Source organism: Drosophila sulfurigaster, chromosome X (genome assembly GCF_023558435.1).
Source record: "Drosophila sulfurigaster albostrigata strain 15112-1811.04 chromosome X, ASM2355843v2, whole genome shotgun sequence".
NCBI classification, from domain to species: Eukaryota; Metazoa; Arthropoda; class Insecta; order Diptera; family Drosophilidae; genus Drosophila; species Drosophila sulfurigaster.
The window spans coordinates 18,054,361-18,082,051 of NC_084885.1; the positions used below are offsets into that span (position 1 = coordinate 18,054,361).

The 27,691-nt window shown below is 33.0% G+C and overlaps 1 protein-coding gene across 2 annotated transcripts; it reads left to right on the forward strand.

Annotated features, from left to right (window-relative positions):
• Nucleotides 1–1,935: 1,935 nt before the first annotated feature.
• LOC133847953 (frequenin-1) lies at nt 1,936–27,462 on the forward strand. 2 transcript variants are annotated; one of them, XM_062283299.1, is made up of 8 exons: nt 1,936–2,194; nt 9,623–9,853; nt 19,321–19,345; nt 19,437–19,485; nt 19,958–20,047; nt 21,862–21,940; nt 22,042–22,130; nt 23,058–27,462. In XM_062283299.1, exons 2-8 carry the CDS (start codon nt 9,790–9,792, stop codon nt 23,223–23,225), a joined length of 564 nt encoding a protein of 187 aa, XP_062139283.1. In that variant the 5' UTR covers nt 1,936–2,194; nt 9,623–9,789; the 3' UTR covers nt 23,226–27,462. The 2 variants fall into 2 exon arrangements, with proteins under 2 accessions (XP_062139283.1, XP_062139284.1); XM_062283300.1 differs by lacking the exon at nt 1,936–2,194 and having other exon boundaries at nt 9,511–9,853.
• The last annotated feature ends 229 nt before the right edge of the window (nt 27,463–27,691 follow it).

Genomic DNA, 27,691 nt, shown 5'->3' on the forward strand with positions numbered 1-27,691 from the left:
TTGTCTACTACTTGATATTTATTATCTATAAAATTGTTATATTAATTTATTTTATTTTTATAATTAATGTGTGACCAATTAAATTGTATTTTGCATTTTAATTTTGAAATCTTTTAATAATAATTATTATATTTATTATCCTTGTCTTTAATTATATTTCTTAGTCTATTAATATTTTGGTGTGCCAGCTTGAACTCAGGTATATATATTTCAAATTTTAGATAGTTATTAAATTATATTTCTTATTCTGCCATTACTTTGTTGTGTCTAGTTGTGATTAGAATCAATTGAAATGCAATTTTATTTTAATGCATTTTAATATTTATTATATTTTATATTTCCTAGGAACCAGGAGCAATGAATGTGTATTACATTTATTTTTATATATTGTTGTATTTGTTATCCTTGTTATATTTGTATTTCTTATTCCATTACTATTTTGTTTGTGGCTGCTTAAGATTATGATCAATCAAAATGTGTGACTTTTTTCTATATTTATATATATTATTATATTTATGTATCTTATTCTATTATTACTTTGTTGTGGCTGCTCGAGAGCAGGAGCAATTAAAAGCGACGCCACGGCCACTGGGTAATTAACAAGCGTAGCAAAAACAACACCAGCATAAACAACAACAACAACAACAACAACAACAGCGGCAGCATTAGAAATGTAAATGTAAATTCTTAATAGGGTGAATTCTCAATGATGATGGCCCTCGAGCTTAGCGGTGCCCGGCGGCGGGCAGCGAGCAGCGAGCAGCGGGCAACGGGTAACGGGACATTCAGTTCAACGGTTCTCTGGTCCGTTTAGCTCTGCTCGCTGGTTACGTCATTTAAAGACACGCAACTCGGCAAAAAGCGAATGTTTTCATTATTATGATGAGTGTGTGTGTGTGTGTGTGTGTGTGTGTATGAGTGTGTGACTGTGTTGTGTTATGTGTTGTTTGTTTGTTTGATTGTTGTTTGACTGGCAGCAACGCGTCTACGTCAGCCAAGTGCTTCATGCTCTCCCTTCTTCTTCTTCTTCTTGACGCACGGACACCGACATGGAGAGAATTCATTCAATGAATTTGACATGTACATTGACATCAACTATTATTCATTGTTCTGTCTGTTTTTCTTCTCGTTTTCTATTTTGAATTCAATTCACAAGCTTTTGTTTGCTTGGTAATATTTTTGAACGCCTTGAAGTATGCAATGGTTTTTTCAATTTCTTTTTTTGTTTTTTTTGTTTTTTTTGTTTTTTTTTTTGGGGATACTTCTTCATCTGGCTGCTGCTGCTGCTGCTGCTGGTGCTGCTGTGGTTGTTGCTGTTGCTGTTGTTGTCATTGGTTTTTCACGTTGGTGTAAGTTCTTGTCGTTTTGTCAGCTTTTAACACGCATACAAATGCAGCTAACACGCACACACCAAAAAACACACGCTTCTTGTGTCTGCGTGAGGTGAAAAGCTCGAGGCGAACAACGCGTCTGTAGTGTGGTGAGTTTGTTGGGTTTGCGGCAGACTGCGCTAGTGTGCGTTATATAAGTCCGTTATGAACCGCAAATCCGCTGCTCCACACATGTGACACATGCAACGTGCTGTGCTGAGTGTGTGTGTGTGTGTGTGTGTGTTTGTGTTTGTGTGTGTTACAGTCACCAACTCAGAAAACTCACCACAACGGCACGACACGAAGCGACGCGAGTTGACACAGTCTCTTCTTGCAGTCATTCATACATACGCCTACTTCTACTTCTTCTTCTTTTTCTTCTCTTCGTAGTCGTCATCATTGAGACACACACACACTAACACACACACACACACACACAGAGAGCGAGAGAGAGAGAGCGAAACGTCGCACACACCATGAAATAAATGTGTGTATGTGTGTGTGTTTTTTTTGGCTGCCTTCGCTCATCGTGGAACGTGGCAAACGATTTTAGTCGTTGATTTGACCGCCAAACAAACGCAACGTAACTCGCGCGTGCCTCCAAAACACACACAAAAAAAACAACAAATAAAAAACGTACAAAAACAACAAGAGCTGCAAATCGCAGAAATCGCAGCAAAATAACAAACCAAGTCGAAACCAAAAAAACACCAAAACACCACACAACAAAAAATTAATTTTTTTTTACAAATTTTTTTTTTTGCACAACAAATGCCTTAAACAAAATTAACAACAAATAAAGAAATCGCGTTAAAATTGTAAAAGTAAGCAGAAGTGACAAAACAAATATATATGCATTTTTTTTTAAATAAAAAAATAAAAGGAACAGACACAATGCCAAGTGAAAGAAACAAACGAAATAAATATATGCATAATGAAGCCATTCAGCCATTAGCATAACGACAATAACAACAATAACGACATCGACAATAATAACAACATTGTTGAAACAAAAGTGAGGCCAAGTTTGTGCTGTCACGATGATGATGATAATGCCAAAGGAGCTGAGAGGAACAAAAGGACATCAAGTGTTTATAGTTTTGTTCTAAGCGTTGCATACTTTTGTGCGACCAGAAACAGTTTAAAAAAAAAGAATGTGGAATGCAACCCCGGATATTTAAACTAGTCTATATATGTACATAGCTAAAGAGTAAAGGAGGACAAGGAGAAGGCGAGGGGAGGGTAGGGGAAGTGCTTAGGGGTGGGCGCGCTTACAAAACTTGACCCAAATTTACGTTTTGCGGTCCAGCAGTTGCCGCCTGCTTTGGAAATCAGCTCGAAAACGGGCTGCAGGTGGGACCTGCAATTCCTGCTTGCATATCCAACACATTGAGAGACGCACACACACACACACACACACTGACACACACAGACAGTGAAACACACTCACACACAAACACACACAGAGACTGGGAGACAACGTGCAAGGATTATGTAAACAAAAATAAGTTGATTCGCTCTCCCACGCAGCAGCAGCAGCAGCAAAAGCATTCACAGTGGCGGCAATAACACAGCACTAGCAGTAGCAGCAGCTGCTGTCAGTCTTTCATTGTGTCATTGTGTCAGTCTGTCAGTCTGTCACTCTGTAAGTCAGTCACACTGATGAGATGCCTTTTCCTTCCACCTGCTCTCCACCTCAATGGCTGCAATCACCCACACACAAATGCCATGTAATCATAATAAATACGTGAAACAAAAACACAAAAAAAATGAAATCCAAAGGACAGGATTTTTCTTATTTTTTTTTTAGAGGCATGTTTAGGGTGAGGACGGGTGGAGAAGTGTTGTTGGCTGGCCAAATGCAATTTAATGGCGGAGCTGTTAAGTGACAATAGTGCCCGTAAAGTACTTTTTAATTTACACCAATTACTTGATAATTGGCGAACGTAACAAATCTTTTTGCGATAGCATTTTTTAATGTCACTGGCGCCGAGATAATTTTCCGCTGGCTACCAGCTTAATGGCATTCCACGAAAAAACTCCGCGAAAACACAAATTGAGCAGCTTCAAAATACGATTTTCAAGATAATTTTGTTAAAAGCGGATAATAAATGAAATCCAGAGATGTAAAAAAAAATTGCTGTTGCTCGTTCTTTGCTATTTTATTATTCAAATATTTAGTTATTTATTTGTTCCCCTGTAATATTAAAAAATTGAATGTGAAATTGTTTCATTGCAAGCAATGAAGATTGTTAAGTCTTTTGCTGAAATAGTTTTTACAAAATTACGATGTTGAAGTTTGCGCTCCAAACAATATATAAATGTATTATAAACTTTACAAATTTAGTGTTGAATATAGATTTTATTTATGAATATTTATATATATAAAATATTTCTTATCTGATTGGAACCAAATTTTCTGGAATCTTAAATACTTTAGCTTTTATTAAATGTATACAAAGTTTATTAATTTTAAAAAATTATTTTAAAAATATGAAGGGATTTTAACAGATTAAGATTCCAAAATAAAATCAATCAAATTGATCACTTTTAGTTAAAATAAAAATATAACAGAGACATTGAATTTAACATGACTTATGTTAAACATTTCATACTAAAACATTTAAACATTTTATACTAAAGGGAGAAACTCAAAACTTATTTCATATACTATATCTTGACAGGCAAATATATATCTATAAAATTGTATATCCTTTCGGATTTATATTCATATGATTCATATTAAAACAGAAGAGATCAAAATTCAAAATCAGTGTTGTAATTAGACGTAAAAGAGACGCTAAAGTTGAAATCCATGTCAGAAGGAAAAGTATTTATTTAAAGTTCGTCGTGTAAACAAGAAAGTTAAGAAAATCTGTAGATGTAGCTTAACCGACTTAACAAACAATTTATTCCCTAAGTCCATGCAAAATGTGAATTGTGGTTTTGCGCAGGCTGAGACTGAGGCGAAGGGAGAAACTCTAACCAAATAAACTATGTGGTTGATCGGAGTCCGCAGCTGAGTTGCTGTTGCTGTTGCTTTGCCTGTGTCTACTAAACAACTTCAGTTCACATCATTTATCTTTTTCTTTTTAAAGTGAAATATACTATAAAAATATGGCATATATTATTGGAGCTCAAAGAGAAAGCAAACAATGAATTTATGTTCTTACATTTTCAAATGGAGAAGCTCAAAATAAATAATGCAAAGCTCATAAGTGCTGTTAGTTTGGTTCGAAATGTTCTTAATCGAAGCACACGCAACTCGAAATGATTTTGTTTGCGCTTGTGGTGGGAAGATCTCGTTTGCGTTTGCGTTTTCGTTTACGTTTTCACGCTTCAATGGTGTCTGCAGTTGAATAAAAATGAAATATTTAATGTGGCGAGCACTTCACGCCCGCATTCGCATTCCTATTCACATTCACATTCGCTTTCAGATTCGTATTCGTTTTTAACGACTGACCTGCCATTCGATTGCTGCAGAAATATAATTCACAAACCATTTAAATCGAATAACTCGTTTTGATGACGACAGCGTCATTGCGACAAAGTTGCCAGTGCCTCAAATTTGCTCACAAGTGTGTGCTAGATAGCACACATGTATGCGTGTGTGTGTGTGAGTGAGCATCTCACTATGGGGTCGACATTCACTTTTTTTAAAAATACTGAAAAATTACATTTCGATGACCTCATTAACTTAAACTGCCATCAAGCTTCAATTCCTTATAACAGAAATCGTAACAGAGAACAAGACTGTGAAGCCATTAACCGATTAACAGAGCTGGTTACTGTTAAACCATTAAGCGATTAACAGAGCTCGCTATTGTTAAACAATTATCCGACTAACGTGGTTTTAAGAAATGCGCAAATACGTACTCTGAAAATTAAAAACAATCGCTTGGCTAAAAGCTTTCAAAAGTACAAAACAAAATATTTTTATTTACGGATTTGCTATGAAATTGAATTATAAGTTGATGTACTAGGTGTTAATTGCTAAAGTCAATCATCTTGTGCTTGTAAGGAAGGGAATTTGTTCACCTTTTCTGGGTTGTTGTAGCTTGTAGTGTTATCCAATTTTTAAATGGAAAAACAACACAAAATGTGAACAGCATATTAATACTCTCTAGGAAAGTGTATAATTTTTGTTGAAATGAACGTCAATTTAATGTACATTTTTGGTACTTTCTGAGAAATTCAATTTAGATCAAAAAAACCTTTATCAACAGATTTTTTGTTTGATATATCGCAACTTTTGTATCCAATGAGATAATTGAATATTTAACAACTTTATGGTAACTCATATAAACACAATTTAAACAATTTAAAATATTAGTTGCCATATTTTTAAGATTTTTAAATTAAAAAGTAATTAAATAAAATTAATTAGGTAGAATAACATGTTTAACACTAAAAAAAAGGGAGGTAACACGCTCATTTTCTTGACTATGTTTAAAATTTCAAAAAGAAAACGCATTTGAATTGAAGCCCCCAAAAACTAGTGAAATTCCCCATAGTGCATCTGTGCGCAGCGAAGAAATTAAAATATGGAAAAAAGAAAATATGTAGCATACTTTCAGGCGGTGCCTTTTTTTAGAGGCAGTTGCCGCCGTGAACCGAAAGTAAAGTAAAAGATGAACACAAAAATGCAGCAATAAAACTGCAATGCCTTGCAGCAACAACAAAAGTTATACACTCACACACACTTGCACACACTCGCTCACACATATACATGTAGAGAGACATTCATTCAGATAAAAAGAGTCGAGTAATACCTACAAGTCAGCTTGCTGCTGAAGAGACCGAAGAGCTCTGTAGATTGTGTTTGAGGGTGTGAGCGGGATGGATATATGTGTATTGCTATCTCAGTCTGTCACTGCATTAGTTGCCTGCTGTGAACGAAATAAACGTAAAAATATTTTTTAGTGTGAACAATTCCGCAAAAGCGAGAAGCGCAAAACTGAAACACTGAGAGAACTTTTCGCATGGCATTCCACACGAACGCACACAGACGCAGGCATGCACACACAAACACTTGCACACACGGACACACGCAGGCAAGCACCTGACAGAGATAACGGGCAGTCACGCACACACACACACAGCCATAGATGAGCCGTGTTTAGTTACGAAATGCCAATACATTGTTTAGACTATGCCAAAAGCGAAACCCACGAGAGGGCGTGTGTATGAGTTTATTTACGAGTGTGTGTATGTTTATGTGAATGCGTGCGCGAGGTTTTCTTTTTTTTGTATTTTTTAGTTCAGTTTTGTAAACAAACAGTAGCGAAAAAGATCATAAAAATACCATAATATCCTTGGAATGCAATTTCAAGCAATCATTTTTATTTCCCACCAACTGAATTTGGTCTGAAATTAATTAGACTTTCTACTTCCATTAATACGAAATATTTCCTTGCCATCAACTTTACAATCTAATTTTCGAAACATTTTTCATTACGAATTCATAAGCATAATTAATGTAATTTTAAGCAGTCTCATTTTATTTGTCGGTTATAACATTTAATTAGATCAATATTTCACATTGTTATACTATATGAAATTAATAAAACTTAATACTCTTAGAGACCCATTTCAAAAATGTAAAGTTCTGCGTTTCTTGGCATCAACTTAATTTTTTTTTTGTGATTATCTTCACATTTTAAACAATTTTAACATTTTATTATATCTCTACATGTATTGAACTGATTCCATAAATTCAAAGTAGCTTTTCGGTATTAAATTTTGGATCATTTTTGATTAGTAATGAATATAATAAATGAAATTTCAGCCGTCAAATTTCTTTGTTAACTCTATTTCATGTCACATCTTTCACTTTTGCGGATATAACTTTGCATTATTATTATGTCTGAAATGAATTTGTAATCTAATCTTATGGAACTTATTCCATAAATCCAAATTAGTTTCTTGGCATCAAATTTTGAAAATCTTTTCATAAGGAAAAAACATTTTTTTTGTTGTTCTTTTGATTTTCTTTTTTGCCAAATCTTTAATTCAAGCATAGATAAATTTTTATTTTTAATAAATTAGGGAAACTCTCTACTCTTCTGGAACTCATTCCATAAATTCAAAGCATTTTCTTGCCATCAAATTCTAGTCTTGTTTAATTTTGTTCATTTGGAATTAATAAATATAAGAAATTACTTTTTTTCATACTTCTTTTGACTTTATCTTTTGGTAAATCTTCAATTTTACGGATATAACTTTTGATTTGAAAGGCGTTTCACATTATGCCAACTGCAAGTGGGTCAAATGCGGGGTCAAAGTTTATGTGTGACGAATATAACAATGGTCGTTGTTGTGTGTTGACGTTGTTGTTGTCGTAGTTGTTGTTGACACTACTATAAAGAATTCTTGTGGTTTGTAGGGTCGGAGGGAGGCGTGGAGATCATCAGCAAAATGGTTCTTTGTTTCGTAAAAATAAACGTTGCATACTTTTGTGCGCTGACGCTGGCACTTAAGAGTCTCCTCCTCAGACCGCATGAATTTGGCTGCTGGTCTGAACTTGACATATTTTCTTATTCTTTATTCTTTTTATATTTTTTTGCTTGCCGCTTTTGCGGCAATTTTTCATTCCACACCTCGATGCGATGCGAGGCGATGCGAAAGCGATGCGATGCGATGAGATGAGATGTAAAATGCTTGCTCGGTGCCTTGTTGTCTGCGTCTGAAATTAACAGCATATATTTCATTGCATTTTTATGCGCCTCATTGCGGGAGACATTGTGAATGTTGTCGACATCGTCGTCGTCGTCGTCGTCATCGTCATCGTCGTCGTCGTCGACGTCGTCATCGCCACTCGTGTCTGTGTCCTGAGTAAACAAAGGCATCTTATTTTTATGCTATGCGCGTCAGTCGCAGATATGACAGAGACAGCAGCAGCCATCGCGCCATCTCTCAGCGCTTTCTATCCACCACATGAGCAGAGTTAAGTTTTTTAAGCGCTTTTGATAGCCGTTTCCCTCTTGCTCACTCTATCTCCCTCTCTCTGGCCATTTTTGCACCCTGTACATCGGGAGTACGATGAGCTTTATGCGTCGCTCATAAAGTGTGTAACAAGCTAAAGTGGCCGACTATAAAATATTTTCAATTTCTTGACCATATAGTTTTTTACGTGCTATTGTTTTCTCTTTTTAAATATTGACAACGAATTGATTTTAGAATATGCTTTTGAAAGTTCTTCAAAGAATTGATTGATTATAATATTTAAAATCAATTTAAATTGTATATTACTTTTTTTTGTAATAATTTCAAATACATAAAAAGTTCCCATTCAAGTCGTAAGTCGAGTACACTTTATAGTATTGAAATAGTTTGTTGCTCCTACAAAAAAGCTTGAGACTAGATTTGACCTGAACTATAACACGACAAACAAAAAAAAGTGTGAGCTCTCTCTACAAAGCGTCGCTCACAAAGGAGCATCTTTATGCCTCTGTGAGTGTGTTTGTGTGTGTGTGTGGGAGAGTGCTCTTATATTCATTATTATTCGTTCGCCTTTGCGTTTGTCGTTGGCAGCTAGCTATGATGGGGCCAGACACTTGATTTGAAAATAATGCCTGCCAGGGCCAAGCAAACTATGTGCTTATCTAAAGTTGCCAGAGTCATCAAAATGTCTCATTTTGGCCTTCAATTTCTGTAGAACATGCAAATTGCACAACTTCTGAGCCACGCGCGCTAATCCCTCAACAATTGAGAAATATAATTTTGCTTTCAAAACTAACAATTTGAATGCAATTAATAAGTATTTGTAGGATTTTACTTAATGTGCTTATTATTTTATTCATTTCACAATGAAATTGTAAGCGAAAACATTAATTTGATATAGGGAAGAATTGTTTTCAATAATTCCAGTAAGGAAATTTCTAGAAAAAATTACCTCAGTAATCAAAGATTTATATTTAATACAGCCAGATTAACATTTTTTTTATTTATGGTCTTTCATATTATTAAACGAGATAAAAAGAATATCAAAAGATAATGTAAAATTTAATTCAGAAATAACAAAGAGTTTTGGGAGTTGCAATAGGTTGCAGTTAAAGCAGGCTTTGTTCATTAGGTCATAACTAAAAAGTCCTCACTAAAAAGTTTATTTTCTTATACTGAACATTGACTTGTGTAATATATAAAGCAATATTTGTGCAATATTTGTTGCTTCTTATAATGGCTGGTGTAAAATAAAGCATATAAAAAATACCTTTAAAAAGTTTTATTTAATAATAAATTAACTTGCGCAGCAAAAAAGTTTGGCACTAAAAAGCAATAGCAGTCAAGTGAAGCTCAAAAGGTGAAGTTCCAGTAATAACGAAAACATCAACAGCAGCAAAACCAAAAAGCAATAGCAACAAGAGGAGAGCAGAAGCTTGAATAAGAGCTAAAAGGGTACTTTAATAACAACGACAACATGGGAAAAAAGAGCTCCAAATTGAAACAGGATACCATCGACCGTTTAACAACTGACACATACTGTAAGTACCAACCAAGCAACCAATCCATCATCAAACTAATAATAACAAAAAATAAGTTTCATTTGCAAATGTTTTATTCAAATATTTGTACTAACTGTAATTACAAGTATTTAGTTTCCTTTACGTGTGTTCTGACTACGTATTTGCAAGCACAGCCAAAAAGTATGAATGTCTCATGTTTTTTATGGACTTTGAGAGACCCGTTACTTTGTGGTACTCAACAGAACATTGAAAATTGATTATAAAATGTTTATTTTTACCTTTCGTAGTATGCATTTTAATTGTTATTTTTATAGAAAATTATGCAAATGACTTCGTTTTCCTTTTGTTTATGAAAAAATGATAACTCAAATGAAAAATCGGCAAATTTTGAGACCGCTTAACTGAAAAATTCTTATATTTCTCTTCCTCCTTGTTTATAACGAATTTTGTATTTATTTGTATGTTTATAAAGAAATGATAATTGAAATAAGAAATTAGGAAATCTTCAGATAGTTATACAGAAGGAATATTTTATTATTTTCATTTATTTTTTAGCTTTTTTAAAAAGAATGTTGCCTGTTATTATTATCGAAAGTCGAATGGAAAAAGTTTCACATTTTTTGTATTACTTACAAAGAAATGAGGTAGACTTTTTCCTCCTTTAAATTCACATTTTGTGTTTGTGAACTAAAGCGACTTTTATTACATTTTTCGCGCAAAAGTGAACGGGTCAAAAAATGGAGTTGCTGCTGCTCATGAACGTGGGATTACATTGTAAATGGCGCTAAACCTTTCGTGCGTTGTTAAAGAAACTCCATTAAATGGGATAAGCTACGTGCAGCAATGCTTTCTCTCTCTGTGTGTGTGTGTTCTTTTGGTAGTAAAAAATGTATTTAGCAAGAAAATTAATTGAGTGCTTAATGTCCTTGTGGATAAGAAGCTAAATTGCGAAACTTGCCAAATGTGCTTCGAGTGCCAGGAGAAAAGAGAGTTGTAAGGTTGTGAGTCTTTATTTTAAGGATAAAAAATAATATTGTAGAATCAATTTAACATTAACTCGAAATAAGCTGAATATATTCTAGGGACATTTACATTACACTATATATGAGTAATATTAAATATTCTACATTGTAGTGTGTCTTGTAGTCAAGTATTTGGTACTCGGTTTTTTATTTGCCTTTTCCATTAATATAAATTTTTTTCTTGTGTTTTATACGTGCTTCTTATAAGTGCAAGACGGCAACTTTGCGCCTTAAAACTTTGTTGACTAATTGCTTTTTAAAGTATTTTGCGCCCTTTTTGCCCAGTTTGTGCCTTTTGCGGTAGAAACGTGGTTGGTCTTGTTGGTTGCTCTGTGCTCAACTCGGCTGGCCTGGGCTGCTAGCAGAGCGAAATATAAATAATTACGCCGCTGGGGGGCATTCTAAGCAGCACCTGGTTTCACAATGGTTTTGGGCTTTGGGGGGAGACCTGAATTTCGTTTGGGTAGTCAGCACCAAAGTGTTGACAGATTGCTGCCAAGTTGCCACTTTCTTAATGTCCCTGGTCCGAGCAATTTGTCTGTCGTCGTCGTCGTCGTCGTCGTCGTCGTCGTTGTCCAATGTTGAACGTTGTTCCTTGGGTCTTGGCCAAAACGAGAGGGAGAAAGAGACAAGAAAAGATAGCACATTTTGTTGACATTAATTTTACGATTTGCCATGCAACTCAATAATCCACCACCTGATGTGCCAGGCCCACCCATATAATTGAATGCAAATGAGTGTATTCATCTTCTCAGCTACAATGCGTTCATTTATTTGATGTTTGCTTTGATGGCTGCTGGGTTTGAGCATATTATTTTTTGGGTAGGGTACTTTCACTCCTTTCACTAACGGCCTGTCATTTTGCTCGGCCATTTCATAAATCATCATCATCAAGTTGCCAGATATCTATGCGCTCTTTCCTCAATATTTCTTAAAGCAAAATGAGCTGGCAGCATTATAAGACTACGAGCTTTATTTGTGATATGAAAACAACAGTTTTGTGTTAAAGTTGCTTAGAATTTAACGCGGACTACAATCAATTTTTCTTTTCACTTATATTAAATTATGTGTTAAACATTCAAATGAAAATAAAATTTCATTTGAAATTTGTATTAAAGTTGAAATTTGTACTTAGAAGATACTATTGATACTTAAATATTTTTAAAGGCAAAATAATTTAGATTCGTTGTTTTAAAAACCAACAAATATTAAAATAAACTAAACTAAACTATACGAAACTAATATACCGTCAAAAATATAAAAAAAAATATACCAAAGTCCAAATTTTGTATATCAATTTACGACCAAACATTTATATACCAAAAAATATTAAAATAAACCATAATTTATATTTAGTATATTGATATTAATAAACTACTAAAGTATATGCAAGATACTACAATATTCAAAATATAGTACTATACTTGCATTGTGTACTCAATATATCACGTTGTCAACCAAAAGCAAGAATGTTCTTTGTTAACGCACCAGCTTAAATCATTTCATGTAAATTTGAAAAAAGACTTGAGACTTTTGGAAGACCTTTTGAAATAAACTATGAAGGTGTGTAATCAATTCTCAATATGGATTCAATTTGCAGCTATGCAATTGCTCGACAATGAAATTGTTCGATTTCAAAAGGTAAATTATCGAGGGATGCATTGTAGTTTTCTAGTTTCACGTATTCATTTGAATATTGCGCCTATGTTCCCCATTTGGGCATATGCGCAACAGTAAATTAATTTAGCTTACGAATGCTAACCTTTTGTCACTAAGCTATTTGGGTAGAGCAGGGTCAGGCCTAGACGGGACAGAAACTCAATTCGGACCCAATCGGAGCGGCCATCGATGGGTCATCCATGTGGCCCAACGGGTAGCAAAATCAATAAATAAATAAAATGTTTGAATTTGTAAAGAAAGAGAGTGAAAAAGAGAGTCCTTCGACTCTTAGGTATTCCGTCCGTTGATTTACCAAGTTTCATTAACTTCAAGCTTCGATATGCGTAAGCAGAAATTTTCACATTAACACGAAACACTTTTGATACACATTCTGTCTTTTAAATGAAATGACTAGTTTAAATATGAATGGAATTTGTTAGAGTCGTTTTATGTTCTAATTGAGATACACAATGAGATTATTTGAGTGTTGTTACCAAACCACTTTTGGGCCCTCTAACCAAATATGTATGTAAGATATGTGTCCAGCTACAAAAACCATTCACTGAGCTTCTGCTCCTCGGTGTGTTGTAACCCAATTAACTCAGTCAACAAAGTTTTGGGCCACGTTTCAAATAGGCCACGTAAAAATCTACTGAATATTTTATAATTCGTCTAGCAAGCAACATGAAAACAAACCAAAAATTCTGGTAGTACATTATGAATGCTTTTTGACCGTTATTATTATTATTTTTTTTTTGTTGGGTTTATCGCTTATTCTCGTTTAGATATTTTTATGAGAGTTTTTGGCTGCTTTTTTGTGTGTGTAAGGTAAATACTATGTGAATGAAACTGGGTGCGGATTACGGATAAGACAATAAATTGTCGAGTAATGGCCATTAAATTGTGTCCTAACGTGGTGAGGGAAGCTTATTTGTTTTTGCCTTAGCCTCTCCTTTGCTTTTATTTATTACTAACAACTTTTCCCCATATGCACTTTGATTCTGTATTTAAAAAAAAACAACATATTGTCTTGTAAAGTTGTGAGCGCTGTGCTGTGTACTTTGTATTAATATTAGTAATATTTATTTTGTATATTGAAAAAAAAAAGAAAGTAATAAAATACTTGAAGGTAATTGGTACTCAGTTACTCGACCTTTGAAGGCGTACTCTTTGCCTTCGTGACTTAAGATCAAGAAAAAAGAGGTGGCTCTTTTGTCTTTAAAAATGAACCATTTCACACCACTAAATTTTAATGAATCAAGAACTGATGGCGAGTGTATACTGTAAAGTATGTAAAGTCTTCTGTATCTTATGGTTCAACTCAAGTTATAGGTACTTTCTAATTGTATTTCATTTTGCGATTTTAAATAGTGAAAAATTTAAGTAATTTTCGTTTCAAGTATTTATAGTAATTCACAATTTTAAAAATGACTTACTAAGTTGTCTTTATGACGGAGAATGAAGAATAAAATATAATAAATAATAAATCTAAAAATAGAGGCGATTAGCATTTTAGCTGTATTAATATGAATTTCAAATTGAATCTGGCAACTGACTCCAAGCATTCTGTTAATAGATCATATGAATGCAGCTCTTAGATTTCACAACAATCGCGTCGCAAATAATAATATATTTTTGTTTGTTCATTGTTTAATTGTTTTTTGAAGTTTTATTTTTAAAATGAAATAAAACAATGTTTGATGCTTCTACCAAAGTATTTACAACATTTTTTGAAGCTTTATTTTTAAAATGAAATAAATGAAATTCATTATTTATTTATTCATTTAATGAATATTTTTACTTCTACCAAAATATTTACTACATTTTTGTAAGCTTGAAGAGAAACGCGTACGTTTGTCAAATGCATTTATCTCTGTCCCAATCAAATGTTGTTTTCTTAATAATTATTTTGCAACATGTGTACTCAAGGAGTACGTGAAGATTACAAGTTCCACTCGACAGTCGGAATAAAAATGTTTACATACCGTATTTTCGACATTTTTCAACAACCAAAAAAAAAAAAAAAAAAAAGGGAAATAAATGTTGCCTGTCCATCTAGAAATGGAAACGGACAAATGCCAGCAACGAAATCGAATTGCGAAAGTTTCAAATCTTCTTCGCACTGTTGCCCAGTGCAGACAAAATGCAATTAAAAGCACGCTATAAATACACACACACAGATGGGTTTTGTATATAGTATTGATGGTAGCGATTACACAAATATTTCATGTTGTCCGCCAACCAGAGAGAGAGAGAGAGAAAGTGAGCGAGAGAGTGAAAGAGAGAGAAAGACGAAGTCGCGACCAAAAGCCCACAACTGCTGCATACATTGTTTGTGTGTTTGTGTGTACAACATAGTGTTGCAATCAAATATGCAACGATTCTCACGGACTCGCATGGGGCACACACACACACACACACACACACACACACACACACACACACACACACACACAACAGTTCCGTAGTTCCCAAGTTCCGCATTCCGTATTCGAAAGCCAGCGACAATTGCCACAAATTCGATCAGCTTCATCAATTGAAGTAGTGTGCATGCAACAAGATACGACTACGTACATATGTAGTACATACATGGATGCTGAATGCATTGCTCAACCGTTGCATATGCTAAAGCGACACTTTTTAGCATGCATAACCCTCAATTAGCAGACTTTTTGCACCATTTGTGATGCATGGTCACGTTCATATGCAGATGTTCAAACTTATTTAAAGCGCATCAAATCGATCGAACCACTGCAAAGTTTACACATTTTTATGGGCCTCTTTAGCCGAGTTTTAAGGAATACAATTCAATTTGAAAATTATTTAAAATAATTGAAAATATTTTTGTAATTTGTTAATTTATAAAAGTAAAGTGCTATTCTTAGCTATTATAAATATAATAATACATTCGTTTATTTTGTATTACATTCATGGGCATTTAATTAAAAATATTTCATAGAAATTCGGTTATTATTATGATTTTCTATCATGTTTGAAGTTCTTTCATTTAAGGTTTACATAGACAATTAGAATTGTTTATTTAACAAAATAATATTTTAACTCTTTTACAATAATATTTAAAAGCAAGTTGGCTGCATAATATGAAAAGATTCTAAATTTTAGCCACATATCATTATTATATTCGAAATATTATATTACGTATAAGTCTATTTGAATTTGCACTATATTATTGTTTATACAATTTTTCCAAACAAAATATTTATTGAGTTTATTTAATATCAGCATCAAATAAATACAAATATATTAAATACAAAATATAGAATCAGTTCTTGTACCTGCCGCGTTAACTTTCGTTTCTTGGTATTACTCAACAATATCTTCCATATTTACATTTGTAGAAAATGTAGAAATAAATGACATTTGTTTAGCGTTTTGTATATTTTGTATACAGTTCTTAGCGTAGTGTGAAATAACGTAAACAATGGCCAATGGAATGCAAGTATAAATGAGATTTTCATAGAGCAACATGTGTAAATATTTTGAAGGTGAAGCGGCATGCATTGGGAAAGTGTATGACAACAAGCAATGGTAACAATTGTCGCCATCAACGACGACAGTTGCGGTGGCAGTGACAGTAAAGGCGGAAGGGAGAAGCGGGAAAAAGGGAGACAGGAGACAGGAAGGCAACAAGTCGTATGAGCAATATGCGCTTTATTTACAATCCATACAGCGCACACTGAGGGCCGCAGTAAATGCAGCTGTATTTTTACATGCTACACGTAAATAATACAATGCAATTCCAACTGACATAAAAGCTGTTGTGGGGATAAGCGTGGCCACGTCGTGTCGATGTGTGTGTGTCGATGTGTGTGTGGCTTACTCCCACGCTCACGCTCCCACGCTCACGATTCACTTCACGTTCCATTTTCCATCCTGCCACCCATTCAATTGGTCGGTCGGTATCTGCTGTCTGTCCCGACTATAACAACGCGCTATCGATTACCAATCAATTCAGTGCCCGACTATGACAATTATTGACTTTATTGAGATTGCGTTGTTGTTGCTGTTGCTGTTGTTATTGTTGTTGTTGTTGTTGTTGTTCGGCCATGGGCAACAAACGATGGCATCGAACTAAATGTGTTGTCAAACGACTCTCAATACTAATTAAAATACAAATGTAGAAATCTCATGATAGTTTCGCACTGCTCTTTGCTGCTGGATAAACGATGGATCATTGTGCCTTAGAAGCAATGAACTTTCGACTTAACTCGACTCGACTTTTGGGCTCTTCTTGTCGAACGGTGGCGTGAACACTAAATATCCTCAAAAAGACTCTTGCTAATGCTTTACCCATTGGGAGTCAAGCTTGTATAGGCTTCTGGGCTTACCACCAATCCCATGTATGTGTGTATGCGTGAATGTGTATGTGTGTGCGTTACTTATTTTGCCTGAATTTATATATATAAATATTGTGCTTTGTGCCCCGGGTCCAACCGTTGTTTGCTGCCCCGAAAGACACCCAATCATCCATCCGTTCATCCCGCAACCTAAGCTCGGAAAGCCCAAAACCATATTTGCCCATCTATCCAAAAGGGGGGAGAAACTTGTGGGCGGAACTTGTGCTTGTAACATGTGCGCCATTCTCACGCACATAACGGTAACGGTCACAATGGAAGCACCAGCAGGAGCAGGAGCAGAAGCAGAAGCAGCAGCAGCAAAAGCAGGAGGTGTCGTCCAGGGATCGGGAGACCCGTTGCTTAAACGTTTTGTAAACGACCATTTGGGCACGGCAATTGCAAACCATAACCACCAATGTACGACTATGTTTGTGTGCGTTAGTGTGCGTGTGTGCCTACATACACAACCACAAATATACACACTTTATACACACACTAAGTATATTGCGCCATGTGAATGTGAGGGCCAAAGAACACTAGCTGAATGTAAAAAGAAAAATGAAATATTTTGGCGTTTTTAAGGCAAAACTAAACCATTTTTCTTTTACTTTTTCATTTGCATTTAAGTTTTAAAGAGTTACAAAATCCCACAAATTTTTACAAGATAACAAATACAAAAGCTTAAGCTCAATTATGATTATCTAAATAATATTTTCTCTCACTTTTATCGCTATTCAATCCAACAATTAAATTAAATGAGAAGAATCATCTATAGTTGTTCACGTAGTTACTTATTATTTTTTTTAAATAATAGTTTGATAATTTTAATTAGTAACCTATTTTATTTTGACTTATATTTTTTATTTTCTGTTTTAAGCTATTGTATGTCAAGTATGCAAAAAATGCATTTATTTTTTGATATATTTTGAAAATGTTTTTAATTTGAAAATTATAAGAAAATGAAATCATTCTAATATTTATTTAAGATATATATTTTATATCTTTAATTTGATTATGAAAATGATGTAAAATTTGGATTGATTTGAAATTTATGTAGCTTGTATTAATCATATTATGTTATATATACATATATACCACTTTGCAAAATGGTTAAATGTTAAACTTCTACATTTATTTATAGTACATACTTTATTTTATGAAAAAGGATTATAAAAAGAGGATATAGACCAATCAAAATACATCTGCCAACGTAGATCTAACCAAATCATGCTAGAGAATGGCTTTCATTTATTTTTACTGATTTTTTATATATAATTTTATGCAAAGAAAATCCATTTAATTTATTGTTGTGGTCGGTTGACTCAAATTGCAGTGGAATAATTTGCTTGATAGCAAGTCAATAGTTTGAACAATTAATTTGAAATATATATAGCCAGAAGATGGTTAAATTATTCTCAATAAATATTTATTCGCTTTGGGGGGTCTTAAATTGGTATTCAACATCTTCATTGCGTTTTCCTAAACCTATCTAAAGTTTTTGTGTGTCAAAACGAGACACATTCCATTCCACTAAATGTGGTTATGTTTACCACCCGCGCCCCCAGAAAGACTTTGCTGTCTACTGCAAGAAGTGGCATCAACACTCGACTCCAGTTGTGTGCCACAAATTGCCTTCGGCGACAACCTCACAGCTCCCGTTCTGCTTGTTTCTTGCACTGGGATCCTCGTTGGCTTTAACAGCAAAGGCAGCAGTAGCAAAGGCAGCAGAAGCAGAAGTGTGTGCAACTCTTGATGGCTTGCAAGTAAATTAAAATCGATATTTTGCTGCAAGTTAAGCGATTAGCTTGTGGGAATTGGCGAAATTGCTCAGACGAAGTTTGTTGCTTGCCATAGCCACAACGAACTGAATGTGGGATTTTCGACGGTTCATAAAGTTTATTGATGTGCCAGTCACTAGAGAAAGGGCTCAATGTACTGCTTATCGTTTGACGAGGCAGAGCTAAATTTATGCTTCTAAAATTTGTCTAACGATGAGACATCGGATAAGGTTTAAATTTAAAACGACGAAAGAAAAATGTTGAATGATTCTTTTAAAATTATTTATTTTTTATATTTACCTTAAGCAACTAATGTTTTCTATTAAATATTTATTTTTTACATATTTTATTATGTTTTTTATTTATGAATTTATTTGTTTTTTTTTATATATTCAATTTTTTATTTAATAAAAAGGCATTTGAAAATATCTTATATTAAAGCAACGAATACAAACTGAAGAATGATTCTTTTAAAACAATTTATTTATTTCAAAAGATTTCTTTTAAATATTTCATTCAGATCATATATATATTTTTCATTTATTAAATTAATTTTATTAATGAAAAAAGCAAATTAAAAAAAGAAACCATTACTGCTATTTTATTGTAAAAATTCATTTATTTTTTCGGGACTCAATTAACATATCTTTCCTTTTATTTATTTGCAGTTACGGAAAAAGAAATACGTCAATGGTGAGTGTGTGTGAATACTTGATAATTGCTATATATAATTCGTTCTAATTGGAAATCTATATATACATAAATCTTGCAAATACACAAACAGGCACAAAGGATTTCTGAAAGACTGTCCGAATGGTTTACTCACAGAGCAAGTACGTAGCACCGAACTCACACACACTTACACCCTTTCGCTCACACACACATAGACACATACACACACACGCACTAATATTTTCAGAGAGTGCCACGCATATTCAAATTATACAGCTAATTAGTTCAATCTTGCCAATATATGAACACTAATTTCAAGCAGCAGCTACGACAAAAACACAGTTGCTTCCAAAAGTATACGCCTACTTCCCTAATACCCCTCTTTCCCCTCCTCCCCCCCTCCCACGACAGAAGAGAATGAATGGCACCCCATTTCCTATATGAGTCGACGGCGACGGCTGCTCTTGTGGCTGCTGCTGTTGACTGTTGTTGATAATGAAATTTATTAATGCGTGTTTTCATGAAACGCAACTTGAGACACACACACAAGCACACACACACACATACATACACACGCACACAGCGAACCTGCCACGCCCCGCAAACACCCTAATTATTTTTATCTCTCGCCAGGGTTTTATTAAAATCTACAAGCAATTCTTCCCACAAGGCGATCCTAGTAAATTTGCTTCGCTCGTGTTTCGTGTTTTCGATGAGAACAATGTGAGTATTAAGGCCACGTCCTTGTTGTCGTCGTCGCCCACTTTCCACACTCTCCACACTCTCTGCTCACCACTCTCCACGCTCTCCGCCCATCACTTCCATCATTTTCCGCTTTCAGCATTTCTAGTTGCCTCATTGACATTGATGAATTTGTTCGCAACTCGAGCGCAAAAATTAACGATTTCGACCAATTTGCCAAATTGTTGAATGGTCTGGGATCGCTAAATATTTGGCTAATGTCTTAACCGTCTAACATCTTTCGTACATGCCAATATATAAACACACACACTCGTATATATGCATATACTCGTATGAATACAACAATTAAATTCATTAGCCTTCAGACATGCCCATTAGTTTTCTGTTGTCCGTGAGTTTGGCAAACAACAGTTTCACTTATACTAAACTCTCCTACGGTGGCATGTATAATTAGTCATGAACAATTTAATTACATTTCATTTGATCCAATAATTTCATGTCAATAGAACAGCAAGTTAAGATAATATTAAGAAATACCGGAGCTAAATATATTGAGTATGCCAGAGCAGTGATGAATCTAATTCAACGAAATTAACATTCTCAGAATTTTACTTTCTATGCTATTATATGCTTAAATTTGGGAAGGAACTAGGAACTGATAACATAATAACTCTATATTTCATTATTTAATTTTTTTTTATTATTTTTGTTAACTATGCTATTATATATATGTAATTTTAAATTTATTGGATAGCTGAAATAGTTAAAATTCTATCATTAAATGTTATAAATTTATATTATTAATATTTTTTTAAGCTTCTCTATTCCTTATCCTACATTTTCGAAATTTGAAAAAAATTGTTATACAGTATTTCATTATTATATTTTTATATATATTTTTCTAACCGATAATATTACGGGGGTGCAATTTTTCTTTTAATTACATTTTCATATTTATTTTTTGAAATTGCATTTCGTATTCTCTTAAATTATGGTGCTTGAGTTGTTTTTCAATAAAATGAATAATAAATCATGTCACGCTGAATAAAAGCTAACAAGCCGGCGAGAGAGAGAGGTGAGAGTAACCAAAATTGGTGATTCAACTTCTGTAAATCGAGAAAGCAAACGATTTACCTGTGCAATTTAAATGATTTATTTGATTGCCCTTAATTAAATTGAATCGATTCGATGCGATTCGGTTCGCAATGACTTGCGTATTCGTCGTATTCCGAGGATGTTCTCGAGTGTATCGACTTCATACTTATTTCTCGAAAGTAAAAGTGTTTCTCAATTTAAGGGAAATTGAGACGTTATTGATGCTTAATTTGAGGGAAATGCGAATCGAACTTTGTAATTGGATAAATTCAGTTAGGCGCGCTGTGTGCAAATCGAAATTCGAGTTGACATAAATTATCTAGAGCTGTCTTATATAAATGTATATATATTGAGTGTGTTGAGAAGAATTTGAACAGCAAGTTATTATGTTGGGCTCCACCACTCCATTTCCCCCGCAAAACTCAGAGACAACTTCTCTCTGGGGACTCATAAAGTTGCGCTCATTTTATTATTTATGGTGGATGGATGGATAGATGGATGGCTTGGTTGGTTGGCTGCTGGTGGAGTTGATGGGACTGGAGGGACTGGTGATTGTGGCATCGGGGATTATAATGACACCTCCCCTCACTACCCACGCCCCACACACAAAACCTATTACATGTCTGAGTTTCTGCACTGATTTGCCATGCTGTTGTTTTTCTCCTCCTTGTCTCTGCTTTTCTGTTTTGTCTTTTTGGTTTTGTTTTTGTTTTTCTCTTTTTTCGTTTGTGCTCTGACAGGATGGGTCAATCGAGTTCGAAGAGTTCATACGCGCCTTATCCGTCACATCGAAAGGAAACCTGGACGAGAAACTGCAGTGTAAGTCGTTTTTTTTTATCAATGTAATATACGACTTATTTATATGTTGAATTGATTTCAATTAATTGAGCTATTCCTTCGCATATTCGATCAATTTTTAGGGGCTTTTCGTCTTTACGATGTCGACAACGATGGTTATATAACGCGTGAAGAAATGTACAACATTGTGGATGCAATCTACCAGATGGTGGTAAGTAAACACTCTTCAATCTCTTAGCCTGTGACTTGTCTTGATTTGATTTTCCAAATCGATATACGCGTATACTTATACCCGCTACGTCTATCTTAGAAGAGTATTATAACTTTGTAGCGGAAGGAAATGTATGCAGAAGCTTCCTTTTTCTAATCTCATAAATTATATATATTCTTCATCAGCGTCAACAGTCGAGACGATCTAGACATGTCCATCTATCCGTCTGTCTATCTATCCGTCAGTTCGTGTGTCTGTCTGTCTGTCCGTCCGTCTGTATGAATACCCAGGTTTCAGAGACTACTTGTATAAGTGAAAAAGCTATAATTTGGTTTCGACAGCACTTGTAATTTTTGCAAGCAGAACAACTTTATTTTAGAAGCGAATTATATAGCAAGCATATTTTTGAAGCTAGAGTTATCATTTTTGAAATATACTAATCAAACTCAGTCCTTAAAATTTAGTTACGATCAGATAAATATTGTAGAAACTATTCAAGAAATAGTATTGGTTGGTAATCTGATATATTTTGTTTGCCATGGTATATTTATATATTTTATATATATTTATATAAATTTATTTAATTAGGTATATATTTTTAAGAATAATACCGCATTATTTTGCTTTTATTAAAAATGCCACTAAATATACCAATTATAGCCTGTGATATATCTTGGGATTTACCAGTATATTAATTCGGTATATTTAAATAAAAAATACCATATTGTTTTGTTTTATTAAGAATGCTAATAATAGCGTTTGGTATGTTTTCACTAATTTTAGTATATAAATTCGGTATATTTTAAAAATAATACCAAATTATTTAGCTTTTATTAAAAGTACGTGGCGGGTATCTCACAGTTGAGCACACTCGACTGTAACTTTCTTACTTGTTTTGGTTTGATTTTGTTACATTGTTCCATTTAGGGTCAGCAACCGCAATCGGAGGATGAGAATACGCCGCAGAAGCGTGTGGATAAGATATTCGATCAAATGGATAAGAATCATGATGGAAAATTAACATTAGAAGAATTTCGTGAGGGTAGTAAAGCTGATCCACGTATAGTTCAGGCGTTAAGTTTAGGTGGTGGTTAAAATGAATATTAAAATATATATAGAGAGACAGAGAGAAACGCGCAACAAACTATTTATTGTAACAACAACAAGAGCAACAGCAGCAGCAGCAGTAACAATAATAGCAACAACAACAACAACAACTAAAAACAACGTTAATAACAGAGCAAAACAAAAACCAAAAAAAAACGCAAAAAAATCGCAGCTAAAAGTTTCTTGAAATAAAACGTAAACATAACAGGAAATGCTTTTGGTTTTTGACTTAACATTTTACACTCTGGTAAATAAATAAAAGAAAAAGAAAAACAAAAAACAAACCGTTAAAGCAATCAGAAATCAGAATCGCCAACAACAAAAGTTTCAATATATAACAAAAAAAAAACAAAATTAAATAATAATGAAAAAGATTTAATGCCGATTTCGCGCGTCGATTAACATTCAAAATGATAATAATTTTTTGATATATACGAATATGAAAAATGAAAGACAAAATTCAAATTTATTATATATATAAATTAATTATATACATATGCATACCAAAAGTGTAAGCATACTTATATACATACAAAATGTGGCTATAATTCAAATCGTGGCGTAGTCAGAACGCAGTTCATAGCGGTATAATGTGAAAGTAAAAAACAAAACAAGAAAACAAAATAAATTCAATAAATAATTAATTAATTGAATATGAAACTGCAAAACAAATTATTAGTAAATAGAGAAACATCAACAAAAAAAAAACAAATAAATAACAAAAAATCAAATGGCACATTTAAAACAAAGTAATCGAAAAACCAAAACGAAACGTAAAAATAAACTTAAAAATAAAAATATAACAAATAACGAGAGCAGCCTTCGAAATATTTTTAAAAATTGATTATAAATGCTAAAAATGAAAAAAGCGAAAATGAAAAAAAAAAAAAATTGAAAATAATTTAAAGCAATACCTAAGCATTGTTGATATACGAAAGCAAAATAATATACCATACATGCATACTTATATAGAGATAAACCGATATATGTATATGTATACAATACACCTTATAAGGAATATATGCGCGACAACAACAACAACAATCAACAACAACAACAACAACAACAACAATAGCAGCAGTAGCAGCAGCAACAACAACTAACAAATTACAATAGCAGCGGCAAAAATTAATAAAAATATTCATAAAAAAAAAGGCATTTATCAATGACAGTTGCAAAGCAGCGCAAAACTTAACGCAATATTTGTAATTAGGCAAAAATACACAAAATTTCCACACTCTTATATTCACACACATACACACAAACATATGCACACATTGACAGAATTTCACAAAAACGCATTCTATAAAAATGCCAAGAGAAAATTCTGAAATTTCTGAAAATTGTTTTTTTTTTAATTGTTTTTGTTTTGCGCAACTTTTACCGTGACAATAGCCTAAAAGAAAGAGACAACATAACAAACAAAAAATAAACAAAAAAAAAAAGAAACAAGAAAAACACATAGTTTATGATAAACAAAACGCATATAAACAACGCACCGCAACAACAAACAAATAAACATCAAACAACTAAATACAAGCAAAAAAAAAACGAAACCGAAACTTGAAGCTTTTGAAAAAAAAACGTTTACTAAGCTTCAAACGAGAAACAACAATCACAACAACAACAACAACTACAAGAACAAGAAAAACAACAACAACAAGTATTACCTTTCAAAGAGAGAGACAGATAGAGAGGGAGAGAAAGAGAGAGAGAGAGATAGAGTTAAAGTCCCGCACGAGAGCTCAAATCAAATCCATCATACGATTTAATTTCTATTCTATATGCGGTTCAGCTTTATTATTACATTAATTTACTAACCCAGTTAATAATTTATTACTACAATCTATCTATATACATATAAATATGTATTTATATCTATAGATATATATATGTGTATATCAAATGCGTATATCTCTATATATATGTCTACATATATTTCTATAAGCTGTATTACATATTTGCTAATTCGTAATTTCAAAACAGTAGCACACACAACAATCAAATCAATCAATCAATCATGCCATATTTCATCACCCAACTTTCTATTACTTACCTAGTATGGACAGTGTAATGACTTTGCTGTTTCCCTCATCGTGCATATACTTCATACATCTCTAGTACTTCTTTATGAAATATACACATTGGATCACTATCTCTATTCTAGTGCCAACTCTTTAACTATTTCTTATGGACATGGCTCTTATTTCATTTCGTATTTCTCAATTCTGTTTACTCTTTTCTTCTTCGTTTTACTTTAATGCGTGGCCTTAAGTCAAATTGTCCAATCGCTTCGATATTTTTAAAATTATAATTGTATACTAGCATTTATACAAGTACATACTTTCTATAAACATATGTATTATTATATCTGCTTATTATAGCCTCTATCCATATACAAGTATTATAATAGTACATATTCCTTACTCTTAACGTATGTTGTATGTATGTGTGTAGAACTGGGTTTTCTTCTTTTCTGTTCTGTCTATTTTGCTTGCTTTCACTGTGAACCCAATAAACACTCCCAACATAATCTGAACAAAGTAATTTTCTTCCGAAATCGTTGAAAGAATAACACCAAAAATATGATAACCCAAGAGATCCCGCAATTCTTTGTCATAGTGGAGAGATGCTATTCTAAGCAAAATCAAACTACATAAATACATAAATAAAATATATATATGAGTATATGCCAATTCTGAGAGCCGCATTGCTTTAAGCTACTGCAAAATACTATTTGTCTGTGTGTCCGCTTGACTATCTTTAAATACTTAAATCTAACGATTTCTGATTCTAATTTTGAAGATTTTCGTAACAAACTGCATTCATTTTTCGTCTAACTCTTTGTAATCAAAGTCATCAATGAAAAATGAAAAAAAAAAAAACAAATAAAAAGAAGCATAAATAAATAATGAAATCAGCATAGATTTACGCATATACACATATAAATGCATATAGATATATACCAAAAAAACACAAGAATATATTAAAATCTTTATTGTAATAAGCACAACAATCTAATGAAACTCAAACAACAACAAAAAACAAAACAAAAAAAATTGAAAAAAGCAAAATAAACGCTTCTAGAAACCTCACTGAAATTCTTCGATAACAAGAAAGAACAAAATATTATATTATGAGAAAATATAACATACTATAACTAAATAACATACACAATATGAATACACTCAAACAAACACACTCACAAACACACACACCGCTACACACCAAAATTAAATAAAAATAAAAATGACAACTTAATCAATAATTAAATAATTCGAAAGTGATATAGCTGACAAAAACAAATGTGTCTGTAGTTTAGTAGCTAAACGTAACAAAAAGAAAAAAAACAACACAAATATATGAAAATAATAATATATCTGAAAACAGAAAATTTATCTTCAATTATACTTAACACACACAAACAAAGACGCTGTAAATAACACTTCAAAACAAAAAAAACACACACACAAACAATCACACACACACAGTCACACTCTCACTAATACATAAATACAGCAAAAAAAAGGAAAACATAAATACACAAGATTTAACTGAGGCTAAGCCAAGGCCCCGCCCAGAACTAAGAGATAAGTTTGTTAACACCAAATATGACGGGTCTTAAGTAAACAGTAAGTAAGTAACTTGTTTTTTTGTCGCCATGCAGTTAAGAGAATTGGCATCAAGCGAGCCATTATATGAAGTCAATTGTCATACGATTAATGAGAAAAAAAAAAAAAAAAAAAACAAACAAAAAAAATATATATATATATAAATTAATATAGTTTCCATAACGAAGAAAAGGTAAAAATAAAAAAAATAAAAAGTAATAATATGAATTATAAAATATATTAAAAAAATATTATATGATTTGCAATGAAAAAATGGCATGGAAGTTGAAGTTGAAGCTGTCGTGGGCAACACGAATGTCAAGTTAAACGTTTCACAAGCAATATTTTACATAAATTATACACATTATATACGGTGGAATACATAATGAATTATATAGTAACTTGACAATTGGTATAAACAAATCAAATATTGTAATAATTATTTTATGTGCAATGTCTGAGCAACACAACATTTACATTAACACGTAAAAATTTATAATTAATATACACATATTTATAATGAAAACCATGAAAAAAAACCACAAAAAAAAAACAAGAAAACAAAAAAATGAAATAAAAATAACACACAACTTTAGTGATACTCATTAGCAAAATTCGAATCAGATTTCTTTGAAAAACGAAAAAAAACCCAAATTTAAACAGAAAAACAAAACAATGAAAACTCGAAATTTAATTCAAAATCGAAACAATAAAATAACGAAAACAATTTCCCTCTTTTGATTTGATTTCTTTTTATTTCGTTTTTTTTTTCTTTTTTATATAAATATATACTGTTATTTATTATTACAATGATGATTACAATGTATACACATACTTATATAT

Excerpts from the sequence above, each read along its gene's own strand:
- LOC133847953 (XM_062283299.1), top strand. The coding sequence starts at position 9,790 with ATGGGAAAAAAGAGCTCCAAATTGAAACAGGATACCATCGACCGTTTA. Across the intron at positions 19,486-19,957 it reads ATGGTTTACTCACAGAGCAA|GGTTTTATTAAAATCTACAA; the intron begins GTACGTAGCACC and ends ATCTCTCGCCAG. Across the intron at positions 20,048-21,861 it reads GTGTTTTCGATGAGAACAAT|GATGGGTCAATCGAGTTCGA; the intron begins GTGAGTATTAAG and ends GTGCTCTGACAG.